General features: G+C 43.6%; 2 protein-coding genes across 2 annotated transcripts; one reads left to right on the top strand and one right to left on the bottom strand.

The window, feature by feature from the left end:
* The first annotated feature begins 498 nt into the window (after positions 1 to 498).
* On the top strand, positions 499 to 12,390 carry bckdk (branched chain ketoacid dehydrogenase kinase). Its single transcript, XM_033978240.2, has 11 exons — positions 499 to 858; positions 1,594 to 1,662; positions 2,601 to 2,711; positions 4,932 to 4,979; positions 5,928 to 6,047; positions 6,546 to 6,644; positions 6,749 to 6,822; positions 9,797 to 9,925; positions 10,358 to 10,447; positions 10,511 to 10,666; positions 11,675 to 12,390. Exons 1-11 carry the CDS (start codon positions 613 to 615, stop codon positions 11,817 to 11,819), a joined length of 1,287 nt encoding a protein of 428 aa, XP_033834131.1. The 5' UTR covers positions 499 to 612; the 3' UTR covers positions 11,820 to 12,390.
* Positions 12,391 to 12,848: 458 nt separating this feature from the next.
* Positions 12,849 to 18,244, bottom strand: LOC117381303 (G protein-activated inward rectifier potassium channel 2-like). The gene is made up of 3 exons (XM_033978241.2): positions 17,976 to 18,244; positions 15,963 to 16,881; positions 12,849 to 15,009 (listed from the first exon to the last, which is right to left on the bottom strand). The coding sequence occupies exons 2-3, from the start codon at positions 16,858 to 16,860 to the stop codon at positions 14,663 to 14,665; spliced, it is 1,245 nt and encodes a 414-aa protein (XP_033834132.1). The 5' UTR covers positions 16,861 to 16,881; positions 17,976 to 18,244; the 3' UTR covers positions 12,849 to 14,662.
* Positions 18,245 to 19,834: the final 1,590 nt, after the last annotated feature.

The raw sequence follows: 19,834 nt of genomic DNA, 5'->3' as shown, positions 1-19,834 counted from the left end.
TACATGGGGGGTTGGAATAACATCTACATGAAGACAGCCAGAACAAGTGCACAATTTTAAATGCTGATGGCCATAATGGAAAAAAAAAAAAAAAAAAAAAAAAAAATTAAAAAGTTACATCTTCAGAAAACATTGGATAGGAAGAAAAAACAAATGAGATACAGACTACTGTCACCTGCAATGATTATCAGAACAGATCATGACATAAATCCTTTATTATTAGAAGCAGCAGACTTTCTAAGAGGTTAGGATTGGTCTAAAGAAATGCATTTAGTTTATGTATTGTCCCCATGTAAACTTCTTCTTTCAGTGGCTTTTCGATGTAAAAAGCAGAATGATTACAGAAAATGTGTACTTTCTAAATCAAACTAAAGAGAACCAAAGCTGTGAGGGGCTCGTGGTGGAGCTCGTGGTGGAGATCTGATGATGCTGCCCGCCCCTCCTCGCCTGATTGGCTCAGCCCGCAGAACCGTTCCTCTCACCCGCCCCGGTGCGTACAAAGCCCTTTCTGTCCCCTCACCTCGGCCCTACTGTATGATGAGTGCTTTTGTGCACGGTCCGGCCCGAATGGCCTGTTAGTGTAGAGTCCCCTACCGACGCCGAGCTCTCCCGATGCGTGCGGGCTTTGTGGCTGTAGCTGCGGAGATGCTGAGCGGTCCCTGTCGCCGGGCCACACCGGGCCTCGGAAGGCTTTTGCTGGTTCCCATCATCAACACTGTACCTCCGATGTCCTGTTCGGGGATCCGCAGGCTGCGCTCCACGTCCTCTATGCAGGGCCTCTCGGAGCTGGCCCGGGAGAGATCCAAAACAGTCACATCCTTCTACAACCAGTCGGCTATTGACGTCTCGGCCGAGAAGGTGAGCGCGGGCTGTGTCTGTGTGTGAGGAGTGTTTGAGTGTGAGGAGGGTTTGAGTGTGAGGCTGGCTCGGCTCGACGCTAACAGTAGTGTAGCCTGACACGTCTGTGTGCTGTATGCTAGCTGCTGCGGCTGCTAGCGCTGCTCTCCCCGTGGACCAGTGACATTCCGCTCACTCTGCACGGCTAAAATTCAACAAGAGCAGGGACTCTACATGTTTAACCCTCACAGTAACACTGAGTGAAGGCTTTGTTAGACTGTGGCGTGTCTGCAGCCTGTCGGCTCATGTGCACATGACATTGCAGTGTTACAGTGTAGTGTGCGTGCGGAGTTACACAACAGTGACCTCGACTCAAGAATGTAGGTCTGCACTGTCCCGGGGCTTTTCTCCGCTCCTGGGCACTTCGTGTGCGCCCTGGGGGTATGATAAGACACGGGCCTACTGTCACAACATGCGCTTATTGATTATTGGTGATTATTAGTGTCTAGCGACCTAAATATGATTACACTGGCATATCTCTCATTGCCTCATTCGTCTATATGACTGTCACTTTTCTGAGTTTTGTTTTGATCATATTGATCTTAGTCCATAAAACGTTTTAAACACGTGTTATCTTGTACTGTATTGTTTTCCTGTCTTCATTGCATAGTTTGTGCTCTGTAACTTCTCACGGACCTTTCAGAGTATTTATTGAAATATTAACATGATGGTAACATTGAGAATCCTTATTTCCAGGCGTCTGTGCGGTTGACACTGGCCACGCTGCTGTACTCTGGTAAATCTCCAGATGGACATCACATCCTGGTAAGTAGTGCTGTTGTTCCCAAATGCAATCCTCCCCCTTTGGCCTACACTGGGGGGTGGAGAAAAGGGCGGGGGGTTTAAAGAGGTCCTCTGCATTATCTAAGAACAGAAGTAATGTGCTTGCTTTACATTGGATGTAATAGCTTTTGTTAAAGTAGTCTGAGGACCATTGGCTTCCCACAGTATACAATACCTTTGTTTTAACATAACACTGGGTTTCAGATGACAATACATAATTATTAAAGCCACATTGTGTAACATTCCAGATTATCTGCCTCTTCTTTACAAGAAAAAACAAGCTATTGTGAACTACTGATGCATTAACAAACCTACCAGTGATATCAGATACACTCCTACTGCTCAGCTACACATCTGAATAGGTGGATGAATGAGTAGAACATACAGGCACTGCCCTAAATCCTTTCACTAAACCCAACTAGGATACAGGACGGTCCCATCTAGCACACAATCTTAAAACTAAATTCTTAACCAACATGGCACGTTCCATGTGTGTTTTATTCTTATCAGAATTTGTGTGTATAACCTCTCTGTGAAGTAAGGTTGCAAGATATCACAATCAACTCAAAATGAGCCAATCACAAGTTGTACAGTTATTAAGCTATTGTAATGTACTTTTCAAACAACAAATGACCCTATCCTGGCTTATTATGTAAAAATACAAAATTTACAAAAACTACATACATGTTAAAAAAAAATGCATTGGATTCTTGTATTAGTTTAACAGTTCATATTAGTCTTTTCTCAAACCTTAGCAATGAGAATGTTGTTATCCAAACATAAATTGCACATAGAACAGTAATTGCAAAGCCTGCCAGAAAAAATCGCCATTGGGTACATTTCCAAAATAGTTTAGCTCTACTGTGAATTGTCCATAATCACAGCACTTCTGACCGCTCTGTTCTGTGTGTGTGACCCAGAGCAGTGCCAAGTATCTGCACAAAGAGCTACCAGTGAGGATTGCTCACCGCATCAAGGGCTTCCGCAGTCTGCCCTTCATCATCGGTTGCAACCCCACTATCCTGCAAGTGGTAAAGACACTTAAGCACCTTCAGAGAATAGTAAAACTTATTGGCCCTTGTGTAACTGGTGAGGGGTATTGTTCATCGTTTTGTGATCTAAAATAGTTTTTGTTTTTCCCCCCCGAAAAAATAATTGCATTCTGGCCTTCTGAACATTTATGAAAGTCTCACATGGGGGTATAAAAACGATTGGCCCAACAAAAAAATGGGGATTGCGAGAATGTCCGATGCCAATTGACTCAACAGCTTAGAAGTGGACCCCTACAGGAGAGGAGACAGGCAAGCTTTGCCATAGGTTCACAAAATTTTGAGCAGTGATAGAGCTCAATGAGATAAGTCTAAGAATGAATAGGAGCACTGCCCTATGATGAACAGAAAGTTGGTCATATTAGATTAAAAAAAAATCCCTTGCCATAAACAGCCTGTTTATAAAATGTATCTATTTCTAGATTTTTGTCAAAATGTTCTCAGATTAAGCATGTCACATCTAGACTCCTTGACCTTCAAACATTATTCATTTTTTGGGGACACTCCTTACAGTTTGTCCTTAGCACGCTGGCAAAAAACACCTTCGGGTGTCCAGAAATTCTGAAGCATAGACTTAAGTTAGGCAGTGCTTTGTAACAGGCAGAGATTTCATGATCTTGAAGATTTCTAAGGACACTTATTTCAGGTTGGAGACGAGTGTCCATCCTTCTCCTGACTGAGAGGTCAAGATGTTCGGTTTGGAGCTCATTACCATGAGCACTAAGGGCAAGATATTCAACCACATCATTTTTGTGGAGTTCATGATTTGTTTCCATGTTTGCTCAAGTAATGAGCTAGTTTTAGTCTGTGAAATATATCCATATGTAACAGGGTATCAGGTGAAGTCTGTCATGACACTTATTTGCCCTATTCGTTACATATTTGTTACATATGTGTCTCATATTTGTTACACCTGTGTCAGTCCAAACACTGAGCTCATACAGGGTCAATAACCTGCCAGTGTCTTATCAGCTTCACTTCACTGTCCATGTAAAAAAAAAAAAAAAAATTCAGGTATTTCCACATGGGTTTTTGTCCAGTGCCGGTTGTGAAATACGTTCTGTATCTATCGAGAGGCATCAATGTGTATAAGATGTTTTAATTACTGCCTTAACTGTCCTTTATCAGGGTTGTCCAGTTTAGCATTATGGTATATGAACTGCATCCTCCCCCCTTTTAACAACACAAGCTTTATGTTGTCCAATCAACATATAATTATAATTCATATAATTCAAACCATTCATGGTAATGATTTATTCTATTGACAAATATTTAAAATAATCTAAAACCAAGTTTTGATTGGGGTTGGATTGGGACTTGTTTCTTCAAAGTCTTCCTAGTGTTTAATTATCTTTTACGTTTAAAAAATGTATACTATGAGACATTTTGGCTTTCATATTTCAGATGCTTTTTAGTGGCTTTTGTTTGACTACATCATTTAGTTGTTGTTGTTATAAGAAAGAATTAGAATTATTATTATTGAGAACCAATGGGCCCTTGTCTCTGTCCCTCATTTCATCCCTGTGCCAGTCCACATGCACCTGGTCTACAAAGGGAGAAAACTTGGCTGGAAGTCTGCACTTTTTTGGGCCATAATTGTAAAAAAAAAAAAAATTTTTAAATGTTGAGAGCGATTACTTAAAGTCAAACATTACAATGCCAATAAAAAATATGTTTTATGTTCTAATAATACAAGTCAGTTGGAAACACAAATTTTAAACACACTCAGGAGTATTAAGATGTTGACCTAATATGTATAGTATCATATACCAGTACATATTAGGTCAATTAGTATCAATATCATAGTATATGAACTAAACATATACAACAAACAATATAAAGCATTTCAGAACTTGGAGGTCTACTTGAGGAGACTTGGCAAAAAATTGCACTCAATTACAGTAAAAAGTACTTCTATATCTGCTCTTTCCACCATTGCAGTTCTGTCTGTCTAGAAACACATTCTGTGCATCAGGCAATTGCTTAAGCAAGTATAGGAGGAACTATTGTCATTTTGACCATTATAACTTGTGCAATGCACCTTTTTAAGCTGTGTTGAAATTCTGGCATTGTTTGAAAAAAAAAAAGTACAGTATCTTAGGTATGTGGGCTTGTACTGAAAGCTTGGAACCATGTGCCGTGTTCACCTATGACCCACTTCCCTCTATCTGCGGCTCTCACTCTGTTCTGTTGTGTTTTCAGCATGAACTGTACATAAGGGCCTACCACATGCTCAGTGATTTCCCCCAGGTAAGTAAACACTTGCTTATAACACTAATAAAAACCTGCATTTGGGTTGGCCTGATTTGTATTCCCACCAGTTTTGCTGTTGTTTGAAGTACAGTACCGGTTAAGGCAGGGTTGGTGTCTATGTTTTTCCCCTGTGTGTGTGCCTGAGTGTGTGCTTGTGTCTGTCGGGGCGCAGGTCACAGCGCAGGGGGAAAGCGGGAGCGAGGAGAAGAGGCGCTTTGGTATCAAACAATAACAGGTTAAGTCTAAAAGTAGTGTTCAAGCTGATTGTTTAGTGATGGCACTGCGAAGGGGAAGTGACTTGCGCTGGGAGCAAAGGGAGGGAAACTCAGAGTTGGCAATGAAACTTGTAAAACATGTCAATATGTTGTTTTCGGTGAATATAGCATTTTCGAAACGGGCTGCTCCAGTGAAGTGAATGAAGAATGAACACTATTGAATTTCTTTAATCCTACTTTCTTTAATTACTATATCGACTCAACGTTCAGTATATATTAGATGGAACAATACTTTTTGGGGGTCAATATTTATCTTGGTATTTTTTCTTTTTTTAGAATATTTTTGGGGGGGTAGTTTAACTTTAGCGTTAGTGTATCAGTGGCATAAATTCATCCATCCATTTTCTTCTGCTTATCCGTAGCCGGGTCGTGGGGGCAGCAATCTAAGCAGGGTCTCCCAGACTTTCCTCACCCCAGACACGTCCTCCAGCTCCTCCGGTGACACCCCAAGGCATTCCCAGGCCAGCCGAGAGACATAGTCCCTCCAGCGTGTCCTGGGTCTTCCTCGGGGCCTCCTCCCCGTGGCATTAACAAATTTTGAACTGCAATATACTATAAACGATAATATTGAAATTAATTTTTGTGACAGGCCTAGTGAGAACATCCTCCCGCATCAGTCAGGTGGTCTTTGGTGACATTGTACATGGTTGTAAAGGTCTGTGTGTTTTAGATTACAGATCAGGACGCTGAGGCGCGCTTCTGTAAACTGGTGCAGCAGCTGCTCGATGACCACAAAGATGTGGTGACCATGCTGGCTCAGGGCTTCAGAGAGAGCCGCAAGCACATCCAGGTGAGGGCCACACACATGTCCAGGTGAAGGTGAGGGGGACACACAGACACCCACACACACCCAGGTAAGGGCTACACCCACCCAGGTGAGGGCCATCAAAATCGATTTATGATCTCATCCGTGTGACGATGTTTTTTGGTCTTATCATCAGGTCGTATTTGTCTGTCTTTGATCATAGAGGCGCATTAAACCGAAACTTTTCCCCATCCACTCCTACTATTGGTTAACCTCCGTTAGTCACTGAGTGACAGGTGGAGTTAGCCAATCATAGTGAAGTATGAACTCAGAACAAGCTGATGACTTTATTTACAACTTAAAGACATCATAAAGATCCTAAATCTACATGAATTGTGATTAAAATCAACTTGAATTTTAGGCATATTGCCCAACACTTTTCACCTTGAGATTTCTGTAGCCTTCCTAATATTGACTCTGGGAAAATACTGGGTGTGTTTTGCTCAAACGGGCCCGAGAGTGACCGAAGCGTCTTGTGTGTAGGACGAGAGCCTCATCCGCAGCTTTCTGGACACAACATTGTGCTCACGGCTGGGGATCAGGATGCTGGCCACTCACCACTTGGCTCTCCATGAGGACAATGTAAGTCTCTGCCGCTTCTCTGCTGCTTCTCTGCCGCTTCTCTGCCGCTTCTCTGCTCCCACTCACATGACTTATGAAACTTGAACTGTGCTCTCCTCCTCCAGCCTGACTTTGTGGGCATCATCTGCAGACGACTCTCCCCTAAAAAGATCATCGAGAAGTGGGTGGACTTTGCCCGGTGAGTGTGACTCAGACAGTGTGCTCGGGTGCCTCTGTTCTCACGATTGTCGCTGTAGAGTAGATCAGAGGTCAGCTGATAACGCCCCCGTTTGACACCTGAGTGTCCGATAGGCCTTATCAATCATGTTTACCCTCCGCAGCCTTATCAATCCTTTTTGGAACTCACTGAAAATCTGGTCAAACAGAGCAGTACAGTACAAGCTTCTATGATTCTTCCTTTGATTCTATGAATGAACTGAGCCTGCTTCTGTAATAAGTAATGACTCTACAGTATTTGTCCTCAACAGCGATGTCTTCCATTACCTTAGGTATGCTAATACATATCAGGGATGTACCGGTCCAGCTTTTTCAGTTCTCATACCGATTGCATTACTATAGCTTTAAGTATCTTCCAATACCAGATATCAGTGCTGAGATTGAAAACTGATTCAGATGTGTTATGTAGCTGTTATTTATCTCTAAAGTAAATGCAGACCAAACTTGTATAAATAAAACTCCAAACATGAGACTTTTTGGGCCAAATACAGCCAGTAAATAGTCACGTTACATCAATTTATGTCTGATATTAATTAAACCAATATTTGGAAGCAGAGATTTCACTATCAGAGCCGATATCCAGTGCCATTAACATATCATTAACATTATGCAAAACTCTGAACACAGGTAACATTTAGTGTCCATTTTTTTCTCCTTTCAAATTTTTATTACTATAGCACTGTAACTGTAAACCCTCCCAACTTGTATCAGTTGAAATAGAGTTGGGCGATATCCATGTTTTTAATGTTGTCATATCACCCCCAAAGTGTACTGCAATAGATGGTATTACCGCCTGTCCCAACTAATTAAGCCAAATCTGCTTAATATTTTTGTTTCCTTCTATAGCGCATACAGGGTGTGTAAAATGGATAAAGTAACACTAATTAAGGGGCAATGTGAAATTTGTTGATTTAAATGCAAAAAACGAGGCTTGTTGATCAATTAATGATGTCATCAACTGATGTCATTAATTGATCATAAAGTCCTAATCTGTCCAGCTCCACACAGTCCACATCGCTGATGGGGGTGGGCCAATATGGATTTTTTTTTTATCCAAACATGGCCCGCTGCCATGACAGATAACCAATATTTGTCTTTTAAAATCCATAGCAAGGCCCACAAATTTATCTGAAGTGTAAGTAAATAACTCAAATAATATTTTTACAGAAGTGAAAAGTTTAATTGAATGCATTTAACTTGGTTATAAAATAGTTGGTTTTGTGTAAACATACAAAACTTACAATTTTATATACCAGATATAGTGCAGTATGGTGCACCCGGGGACTTCAACACCCACGTGGGCAATGCCAGTCACACCTGGAGAGGGGTGATTGGGAAGAACGACCTCCCTGATCTGAACCAGAGTGGTATTTTGTCATTGGACTTGTGTGCTAGCCACAGTTTGTTTTATATATTTGTATATGACAAACACCAAGGGTTTTCATCAGTGCTCGTGGCAGCAGGACACCCTAGGTTGGAGGTTGATGATCAGCTTTGTCGTCGTTTCATCGGATCCGCTGGCAGATAAGGAAGCAGGACAGACCTAGCTGACCCAACCGTATCATGAGGGTCTTTTGGGAACGTCTGGTAGAGCCCTCTTTCAGCAGGGTCTTCAACTCACGCCTCTTGGAGAGCTTCTCCTAGATCCTGGGGACGTTGGGGACATAGTCTGAGTGGGACATGTTCTCCACCTCCTCTGTCAATGGCTGTAGTCGCGAGATCTCTGGTGCCTGTTGCGGTGGCTATAGCCAAACCCGGTGGTAATCAGAATCAGAATCAGAATCAGAATCAGAATCAGAAGACTTTTATTGCCATAGTCTGTGAACACAGTTCACAAACTAGGAACTTGATATGGTGAAAAAGTGCAACATAAACACACTGAATAAATACAAATACAAATAAGAGCATGCACAAAGTTAAAAAGATATGCTTAAAAAAATCAAATGAAATACTTAAAGGGAAAAAATATGTACAATAGCAGCATCAGAACAACAGTGCAAAGTGGCTTATTAAAGTGACCGGTGTTATAAAGTGTCCAGTTTAGTGCAGATATTATAAAGTGTTCATGAGACAAACAGCAGAGGGGAAGAAACTGTTCTTATGGCGAGAGGTTCTGGTCCCAATGGACCGTAGCCTCCTGCCAGAGGGAAGTGGCTCAAATAGTCCATGTCCAGGGTGAGAGGTGTCAGCTGCTATACGGCCTGCTCGCCCCCGAGTCCTGGAGACGTACAGGTCCTGAATAGATGGAAGGCTGCAGCCAATCACCTTCTCAGCAGAGCGCACAATGCGCTGCAGTCTCTGTCTGTCCCTGGCAGTGGCCCCAGCGAACCACACAGTGATGGAGGAGGTGAGGATGGACTCAATGATGGCCGTGTAAAACTGCACCATCATCTGGACTGGCAGCTTGCGTTTCCTCAGCTGCCGCAGGTGGAACATCCTCTGCTGGGCTTGAGCAGGGATGCCATCAGGCTGAAGGAGTCTTATCGGGCCCTGTTGGCTTGTAGGACTCCTGAGGCAGCTGACAGGCTCAGACCTCGAACATTCGGAAGGTAGAAAGAATACTTTGAGGATCCCGGGGAAGACCCAGGACACGCTGGAGGGACTATGTCTCTCGGCTGACCTGGGAACACTTCGGGATCCTCCTGGAAGAAGTTTGGGCCTCCCTGCTGAAAATCCTGCCTCCGTGATCCGGCCCAGGATCAAGCGAAATAAAAAGGATGGTGTAAGCGTACAGGCATATAACCTTATATTTTCATTTTGTCTATTCAAAAAGGCAAAAGAATGGGGAAGCGGTATAAACAATATCGACATCAAATATTGATATCAGCCTATACCGATACTGGAACCGATATATTGACCATTCCTAAAGATTATGTACTGTGCTGCTATCACCTGTGGACTCTGCTTATGCTTGTTTCTGTGTGCTTGGGGACCAGGCGTCTGTGTGAGCATCAGTACGGGAACTCTCCGCGTGTGCGCATCAACGGGCATGTGGCAGCACGCTTTCCCTTCATTCTGCTGCCCCTGGACTACATCCTGCCAGAGCTGCTCAAGAACGCCATGCGGTATGTGGGACCTCTGTCCAATTGAAAACTAGCGCCTCATGTGAGAAGTTACCTTTTACCTTTTAGTTCAATAGAGATTGGTATTTCCAGGGCTGAAATTATCCAAATGATTCTAGTGAATGTGTATGGAATTTAAAAACAGTGGAGCACTTCCTGTATTACCACATGATATCACACGGTGGGAGAGAGTGTTTTTCATCTGAGAGAAGAACGCAGCCTAGATGAGCAGGGTTTGTGTTTTAAACATGAGTGAGTGAATGAAACAAAAACTGCAACTACAGGTATGTTTTTGCTGATGAAACATAACAGAGCAGAAAATAGCGCAATATAGACTCTTTAAACAGAAACACTGAATCACAATATCACCAAAATGGCATATTATATCTTCCAGCCCTAACTGTACAAATGATTCTCATGAGAGCCTGTCCTCAGGGCCACTATGGAGAGCCACCTGGACACTCCCTACAATGTCCCCGATGTGGTGGTGACCATTGCCAACAACAACATGGACTTTGTGATCAGGTCAGTGAAAGAGTTTGGGGGGTTGGGGTGCTCTAAGCTTTTCTTACTCTATGCCACCCACAGGATCTCTGACCGCGGAGGAGGCATTCCACACCACATTCTGGACAAAGTCATGGACTACCACTTCAGCACGGCCGAGGAGAGCGCCCAGGATCCCCGCATGAATAACCTCTTCAATAACATCACCAACAGCGGCAACCAGTCTGGACCCATGCATGGGTAAGGGGACAAGGACTCTGCATAAGCACCTGACGCCTCCTCACCTAGTTCATTTCAACATGCATCTGATCATTTACATTAACAGTCAAAAGTTTGGACACCCTTTTTAACATGTATCTTTATTTTCACAGGCATCAAAACTATGAATGATGCATATGGAATTTATTAAATTTTATATCATTATTTTTTCACTAAAGTCAGAATAATGGAAAAAAAAAATCATTGCTCACTGAAAATTGATCACTGCCTTTCAATCTTGGCATTTCTTGACCCTGACAAGGCACAGCTGTGAAGTGAAAACCATTTCAGGAGACTTATTTATGAAGCTCACTGACAGAAGGCCAAGTATTTGCAGTGCTGTCAACAAAGCAAATGGTGGATAATTTGAATATAAAATAAAAAAACATATTTTGTTGCTACATAATTCCATATATCTTACATCATATATTTGATGTCTTCTGTATGTATCTGAAAAGTAGAAAGTGGTAAATGTATAGAAAAAAAAAAAAAAAAACACATTGAAAAAGGGTGTGTCCAAACTTTTGACTGGTAGTGTACATAAATACATTGCTCAGAAAACTTGATTTTTTTACCTGATTTGTATAGCCTTAAAAACATGAAAAACTAGCCCAAATGTGTTGCTCACTTACCTAATGCATATCAAGCATCTCAATTCGAGATAAGTTTCTAAGTGCTTTTCATAACTTTCACTTTCTGTCTTTCAGAGAATAAAACTATAATTACATGCAGACAGCAACTGCAAACCGCATCTCATTTGGACCTTTTACAATACTTTTACAATGTATCTAAACAAAAAAAAAATTGACTTAAATAGAAAATTCAGGTGTGGCCCCTTTTAATCGGAGGGATATGTGGCCATGTACATTAAAACCATTTGCGCCTACCCCTCCAATTGTTGCGCTTTATTTTAAATGGATTGTGCATTTGCTTGTATAGATTGATCTTGGTTTTGTGTAGAAAGTGTTTGATTGGCTGTGTCTCTGGCAGGTTTGGCTTCGGGCTGCCCACCTCCAGGGCCTATGCGGAGTACTTGGGCGGCTCTCTGTCTATTCAGTCCATGCAGGGCATTGGGACAGACGTGTACCTGCGCTTGCGCCACATCGACGGCAAAGGAGAGAGCTTCAGAGTGTAGCCAACTCACTGTGGGATTCCTACTTTCAGTTTCTGTATTGGGCTGATTATAAGCTATGTTAGCTGTTCTTGTTTTGTGTTGTTTTGTACCTTTTGGCATGTGCTCTTGTTTTTGAAGTATAGGAGATGTTTTGATTTGGACAAAGTGCATGTGATTTGTGAAGCCGTGCAGCAGTAGAGCTTCTGTTTTATTGAAGCTCTGTTCGAGTGAGTTGCCACGTGCCTCAGACCATAAACATTTGAACATCTCTCCATTTCACTGATCTAAGGCCCAGAACCACTTCGACCTGTATAGACTCCAGAGAGACCCAGAGCCTGTGGATATACTGTTCTACCACCTGACTGACTCCATACATCACCTGTTTTGTATTTTAGTGGCGGCCATGTATGTAGTCAGGTGGGTTACAGGGCATGCTGGGACCCAGGCCACTGCCTTATCACCTCTGCCTCTGTTTTTTGCTCATTTCTATACTTATTGTCATTTTGTTGCCATTACTAAATCACACATAACATTTTATTGTACATTTTGCAGAGTATTAATAATTTACCAGGAGATTGAGTCCCTGTCAAAACTTTGTGGTCATGTCTGATGCCTTTTTAATTGACCAAAGGAAAATGAAGACCTATTAGCCTTTGGGTTCAAATCAAAGCAGCAAAATTTTTTACTGTTTGACCACCATTCTAATCACTTTTTATCTGTTGGCATTGTACGTGAAATCCAGGGCCACAGTTCTGTTGTGTTCTTAGGCAAGACACTTGGGAACGTGGGGGGGTCGGAGGGGGCGATGGCAAAGATTGGCACCCTCACTTCCATCAATCTGCCTCAGGGCAGATGTGGATACAGTAGGAGCTTTCCACCACTGAGTGTGGTGAATGGATAATGCACTGTGAAATACTTTGGGTGTCTTGAAAGACACTAATAATAATAATAATAATAATGCACTGGATTTATATAAAGAGGAGCATGCAAGCTTTCTGGATACCTTCTGGTTGGTGTTAAACTTCCACATGATTCCTCTTGCTACTAGGTTTCTTTTGGCATCTTTTAATTGTATTTGCAAAATAATTTTAAATAAGTGTACATTAATATTTTAGAATGAACCTTTTTAATTCCATGGCATTGGGTGACATGTTCCCTATAGTAGTTCTTCAGAGTTCAGACTAGTCCTGTCACAATTACATATTTTCAAAGGACGAAAAGTTGCTACACAGAAATATTGCAATAAATGATAATACTGAAACTACTTTATGCCACTGACACAAGCAGGATAATCCCAGTAAAACAATTTTTAAATACACTTCATCATTAGAAGGCATGAGCTGCAACAAATGAATATTGGAATTAACTAATACTCAGCAATAAAAGTTATATATTCTGCCCTCTGCAGCTCAAATCTGACCTTCATACATAAAAAGTGGCAACAATCTCCATACTTTTCAAATAAAATGTACACAATAACGATAGAGCCTCAAAATATATTGTAAATTTTATATATTGAATGGTAAGGCGATCTAGTAATTATGGTGACAGGCCTAGTTCTGACTGCCTTGGTGTTCTGCTTTTGATGTGAGGCAGCTTTTGTTGTGACAAGTTCGAATGCAAAACTGCTATTTCCAAGTGCTGTTTTCCAGGAACCAAATCCACTGAGGTGTGGCGCCCTCTGCTGGTCGTCAGGGCTACAGCAGTACACTAAAGGAAGAGAGGGATGCTGCAGGTGCATAATCATTGAGTTTATTGTAGCCGATAAAAGAAGTGTTCTGGAGGGAAAGTGAAGCGAAGGCCCCAGCTGTGCAAAAGTGTTAAAGGGTCAGTTTGGGAGCGGATGGCTTCAGGAGGACTGCACTACACTGTTACCATTGTGGCATCAAAAAGAACAGAACACGCATTTGCATCCATTGGTGATATGCTCATATGGCACTATTCTTATCAACACTATTTACACATATGAACATAAACTAAAACAGGTTATTGAATACATGCGTGTATATTTGTGAAAAACAAGATTTCTACACAGTAAGGCAGGGATTTACAGAACTAACCTAAAGTAATCTGTATCAAACTGTCAAATATTCACTATACAAACCAAACCATGAGTCAAAATCCAGTCATTATATACAAAAATACCTATGTCAATGCCCATTGAAATTCTCCATAACAAAAATAATCTCAATCCGAGGACATCAGATGTCAACATGCAACTGCCCCATTCTCTCAGTTCAGTGTGTGCCTCAGATCCATGGACCTCCATGTGTCCTGGGGAGCCTCTGGCTGGTTTTTCCAAGGTGTGTGTGTGGAGCGGAGCAAGCCCTGTACACAGATAGCAGTACTCGTTGCTGCACACAGAGCACAATAATACTAAACATCCCAATCATTAAGCGTAAAGTAATTGTCCCAATAGGGAAACATGTCCATCCTTCCCTGCGTCCAGTACAGCATCTGAGGACCCATCTCCAGATATTGAGATAAGCTTGATAAGGACTAACTTTCTCATTGATGGGAGACTAAACTTGTTCTCTCTGGAGAACAATATTGGATATTGGTTCAGATGTGGGAATAGTTCACAGGTTTCCCCTCTCCCCATTTGAGAAATGAGAAAAGGCATTTGAGTTGTTTGTATTGAAGTGTGACTGACATTTTGGATTCAGTTACGGGAGTTGTCACCTCACACTTATCTGTGCTTTTAGATAATATATTTAATTTTGTGTTATAACTTTAAAGGGCTAGAGTAATGTTTGTTTTGTGTTTAGAGGGCACTCCAAACACTACTGTCATTCTCCGCAGAGGCCTATAGGGGGCAGAGTTGTGCTGGGGCAGTCAGCAGCAGACTTGTATCCCTAAGTTCGCTACACCTTGGACTCACTCTCCATTTTGGAGATGTCCCCATTACGCTCTGTCTGGCTCTTGTCATCAGTGTATGGCTCCAGGGAGCTCTCCTCTGGGTCCCGGGACTCCTCCAGGCCCTGCTGGCTCAGTTTACTGGCCATGGACCAGGTGAGAGGCAGGCGTGCACGATTTGTCAGCTCAGCCAGCTCCTTGGCGCTGCAGCTAGGTGTGTTGGTCTCGTAGATGTTGTGGAAGCTGTTGTAGTCCACCTCATAGAAGCCGTCCTCCAGAGTAAGCACCGGAGTGAAGCGATAGCCCCACTTGATCTCATTGCTCACATAGGAGCTGCGCGCCTGGCACGTCATCCCTGCAACACACACATGCTTCATCAGACCAATGGAACCCAGGAAGCCCAAAGAACAGGCTATGTGTAATTGGGACACGTGAATGAGAGTGCCAAGGGTTCCAATAGTAACCACAAGCCGGCCCTCACCCTGTATGTGTCTCTGTGTGCGTGTGCCCTCGTACTGTGTGTGTATGTATGTGCCCTCACCCTGTGTGCTTGCATTTGTTGTAATGTCCCGGGGCCAGATTAGGTCCTCCGAGCAATCTAATCCAGCAGCCTACCTTCCACCAGATTTTGCAAAAATCTAACATAGAAATAGTTATTTTATAGCTATTATCGCAACAGACCTAGTGTTTGGGACATTTTGTGAGACCCCAAATTGTGTTAAAGGTGGTGATGTGTTGTGTACCTCTGCTCCAGAGGCCATAGCCCTCAGGAAAATGTAGTTGAATAGCCCTGTTGTAGAGTATATAAAGTGCTTGCTGTTCATGTTCCAGTGGAGTCCCCAGATACATGTGGGGCACAGCTGTGAGCCCATCTCTGGGCTATTATTGGAGTCTTTTCGTCACTCACCAATCAGAGTAGAATCATTGTATTATTTCACAGTTCAGCAGATGGTTTGTCTGTAGCACTGCACACTGATAGAGCAGGGAGTCTTATTTATAAAGTGTGTGTATGTACAAAAATGTTACAAATACTGTCCATGCTAAGTTCGTGATTTATAAAAAGACAACTTGACATGGAAATGCGCCGTGCAAAAATGGCCAAATATTTGTGTTGGCGCTCTGAGAAATTAGACAGAAGTATATGTGTTTTATCTATATGTACATTAAAGAGTTCCACATAAAGTTATATAAATGAGACCCCACGACTGTGACATGCCGTGGATCAGAGTCTCTGAGCTCTGCTGTAGAGCTCTTTTCTGACTGTTTATGTTAACCATGTATTTGTCATATGAGCAGTGATACTCCCACCTGTGGCCTCCACCATGCCCTCCAGGATGACAACTATCTCCAGCTCCTCCTTGGCCAGGTGAGCCTGGGAGATCTCCCAGAAAGGGCTGTGCTGGTTGATCTCGTGGCAGATAATGAGTGGAGAGACAAGAAAGAGGCGGTCATCTCCAGTGTTGTAGCCCACGTTGATGTCTGTCTGGTTGAGTGGGATAAACTCGCCCTCCTTGGTCTGCTTGGACTTGATGAGCTTGGCTCTGATGGAGGCCTCCACTATGTGTGAGTTTCGGAGATCCCCTACACGGAACATCAGGCACAGCCGGCTGTCTCTCATGGAGATGACGGCGTTGGAGGAAAACACTAGTGTTTCAGCACGTTTCTTTGGCTGTGAAATCTTGACAAACATGCAGCCCACCATGAAGGCGTTGACAATAGAGCCCAGCACGGACTGGACCAGCAGCAGCACGATGCCCTCAGGACACTTGTCAGTGATGACTCGGTAGCCGTAGCCAATGGTGGTCTCAGTTTCGATGGAGAAGAGGAAGGCAGACACAAAGCCATTGAGATTGTTCACACAGGGAATCCACTGATTGTCTGCCACATGGTCCAAGTCCCCTCGTAGGTACGCAATGAGCCACCACATCAGACCGAAGAACAGCCAGGTGACCGTGTAGACCAGTACAAAGATGAAGAGGTTAAACCTCCACTTGAGGTCCACCAGGGTGGTGAAAATGTCTGACAGGTAGCGGTATGTCTCACGCACGTTTCCATGGTGCACATTGCACTTGCCGTCCTTCTGTACGTAGCGCTGGATCTTCTTGGCTCGATCCATCTCGGCCAGTTGCTTGGGCAGGTCTTCGCGGGCCTGCTTGGGTAACTTGGAAGGTCGTATGATCGCTGGGGTCTCCACATCCTGCTCCATGGGGGTCTGGAATCTTTAAGCCTGTGGAATACAGAAATCATGTTTATATTACCCTTCTTTGTATAAGTGCAGCATTGAGCAGCCTTTGCCATTCACAAATGAATCCATTGTCTACATCACCATGTTGTGATGTAGCCAATGGATTCAAACTCTTTCTTTACTCAGACAATGTGTAGGTGTGATTGGCTCTGTTGCCACTCTCTGGGGGGCCTCTGTGGGCATGGGCTGAGGTAGTGTCAGGCTAGACATCACTCAGCCCAGAGTGAGAGAACACTCTCAGTCTTGACTGAGACTGACAGGGACTGTGAGGAGGCCAGTGCTCATCTCCATGGCAACACACAGCAGCACTAGGCATATCATAGGCACCACACTGCTGTACTTCTGGTGTAGTTTTGGGTATAGTGTATGATGTTTACACCGCAGGGACTATACTCTAACTATGCACGCTCATTGCCGATGAATATGATGCCATAACAGTCACGAACTGATATTCTAGTAGCATAGGGCCTACACCAAGCCCACATATAACGGTTAGCCATAAAAAAGTGCAACCAGTGGAATGACGCACAAGATATGAGCGCTGCGTGTGGCTTAAAGATGTAGGCCTAAGCACGCAGGGAAGTGAGTCGAACTCTGGACCTGTGACTGCACCTGTCCTGGGCCTGTGTTATCCTCGCGTCTGTCACGTGACCCCAGAGGCTCAGCCTGGCCCATACAGCGCAGTGGCCCCGGGCCCCGGAGACACCTGGCCCCTTTACGCACACCGTGCCCCTAAATCCACAGGTTGTCATGGAAATGAAGGCGACGCACACCTCACACAATCACAATCTGTGCAGCTGGAGGCAACATGACGCTAGCTCAGTGGACACTCGGGAGACGGGCTTCAGGCCTGCGGCAGAGACTCTATGTTCCCCTGCGCATTAAAGCACCAGCGGTCGCCTTACACTCAGACAGCGGCCGGTAGAGGCTTTCCCAAACCCACATCTACAAGGAGCTGATGTTTGTCTTAAAGACCATGATGGAGCTCTTATGTAACTCTCCACCCCCACCCTCCACACACATGATGAGGCTCATCATCTTCACTATTAGCTCTATGGAGCGAGCACGGCGCTTACCTTCAGCAGAACAACTGTCTCTTTTTGGGTCATTGTCCGCGGGCTCATACACACGATCGAGAGGTGCGCTGTCCTCTCCTGCGGCTCGCGTCGTCTGTTGCCGGTGTAGAAGCGCCTCTACTTTCCCTGTTCCTCCATCCTCTCCTCAGAAGAGCCATTTGCCGTGAGCCTCCGCCCATCTGCTAGAGGAGCCCGAGAGGCAGCCAATGAGGAGCAGAGCCCAGCGCATCCTCCTGCTTTTCTCTCCACAACACGTCCACAAACACAATGCAGACACCGTCCCTTCAAATAGGCTACAAACTGACAGTTGCTTCTTCAGTAGCCTGATAATTAGGGTCCACGAGGTTTGGTGAGAACTTTGACTTGTAGGCTGCTGCTTCACTGTTGCGCTCTGGCCACAGTGGCACAGATGCGCGCAAAAGTTATTTTAATGGCTCCATGGTAAAAGTGTGTGCAGATATTGCATTGACATCATAATTTATAATTAACTATCGGTCTAGCTCTAGCGGGATAACGGTGCAAGATAGTGCAGGGGTTGAAAGATTAGACCATAACATGTGGTTATCCAACACAATATGTTAATAACATTATCATGCATAGGCCTAGGACTTGGCCTATTCATTAAAAAAAAAAAAAAGTTATTGACTCAGATGGAGAGTTGCCGTGAAACGGTGCATTTCAATATGTGTGCTTAAGATGAGCGAGGTGCTGAAGGGACTAACCTGTGATGAGAACACGTGCACTGACGACTGACTGACAGAAGAGGGAGGTGCGCTCCTGGACATTAAAAACATCGGGTCCAATCAGCTATCCATCTACCCATCTACCCCCCTCCCTACGGTATACACGTTGTTCTGGCAGATTTGAAGCATCTATGATGGTATAAAAGGGCCCAGTTGTACAACACGGACACTTGATTAGCCTCTATGGTTTTCATGCGCTGGTCATTTTCACCACAGATCAGGCCTAAGGATGTAAACTTTATTGCGAGCTGTAGTGTTGGCTCTCGTGATGTGATGTCAGTCTGTGGTGTGTAGGGAGTGCATTCACAAACTTTTGTTCAGTGCAACAATTGAACTCGACTTGTTACCGGAGCTCTGCGTGATCTGGGACCGCCTGGCTGTTCTCGGGCTCATCTGGCTGTTCTCGGGCTCGTTCTCGGGCTGTTTTGGCTGTTCTCGGGCTCGTTTCGGCCACATTTCAGGCGAGGATGTCGGCATTTTAAACATCCCTAATGACAAGACGCTTGAAGCCCAGAGGTGGTCATGGGGGTTTGTGTGGTGCGAGCCCATAGGCTGTGGATAAGACGAAGATAAAGCATTATTTATTATTGTCATGGTATTTTAGCTTGTGCTTACTTGTAGACTATGTTAATATATTAAAGTAAAATTTTAAATAAAAAGAATCAAACTTAACTATCTCACTTTACCCATATTCACCCTCCTCTATGCCATCTTAGACAGTTTATTACAACATTGGCCTATTATAGCCTCCTTTATTCATATATTGGACATACCTAGATGCTGCATTTTTATTAAAGGGTTGCCACAAACAATTCATAATTTGACAGATTTTTACTAAGTGCCCTTTTTGTCATATCTTGGGATTTATGTTTTTGTGTTGTAATTTGCACCACTAAATGAGACCCAAAGACCATTTCTAATTTGTCGGTGATAGCTGGGGGGGTGTTATTGGTTAGACATTGATCAATTCTCTGGTATACATCAGATGTGTCTTTTTTCCTGACTAGCCAGTCCCTATTAAAAGGCCTGTCAACACTGGCAAATGTGTTATCAGCAACAACAGCAAAACAAATATTGGAGGTTGTGGCTGAAAGGTTGCTGGCTCAAATCTTGTCT

Source organism: Periophthalmus magnuspinnatus, chromosome 14, assembly GCF_009829125.3.
Source record: "Periophthalmus magnuspinnatus isolate fPerMag1 chromosome 14, fPerMag1.2.pri, whole genome shotgun sequence".
NCBI lineage: Eukaryota > Metazoa > Chordata > Actinopteri > Gobiiformes > Gobiidae > Periophthalmus > Periophthalmus magnuspinnatus.
The sequence above is the reverse complement of the archived record's forward strand: the minus strand, read 5'-3'. Positions and strand labels throughout refer to the sequence as shown.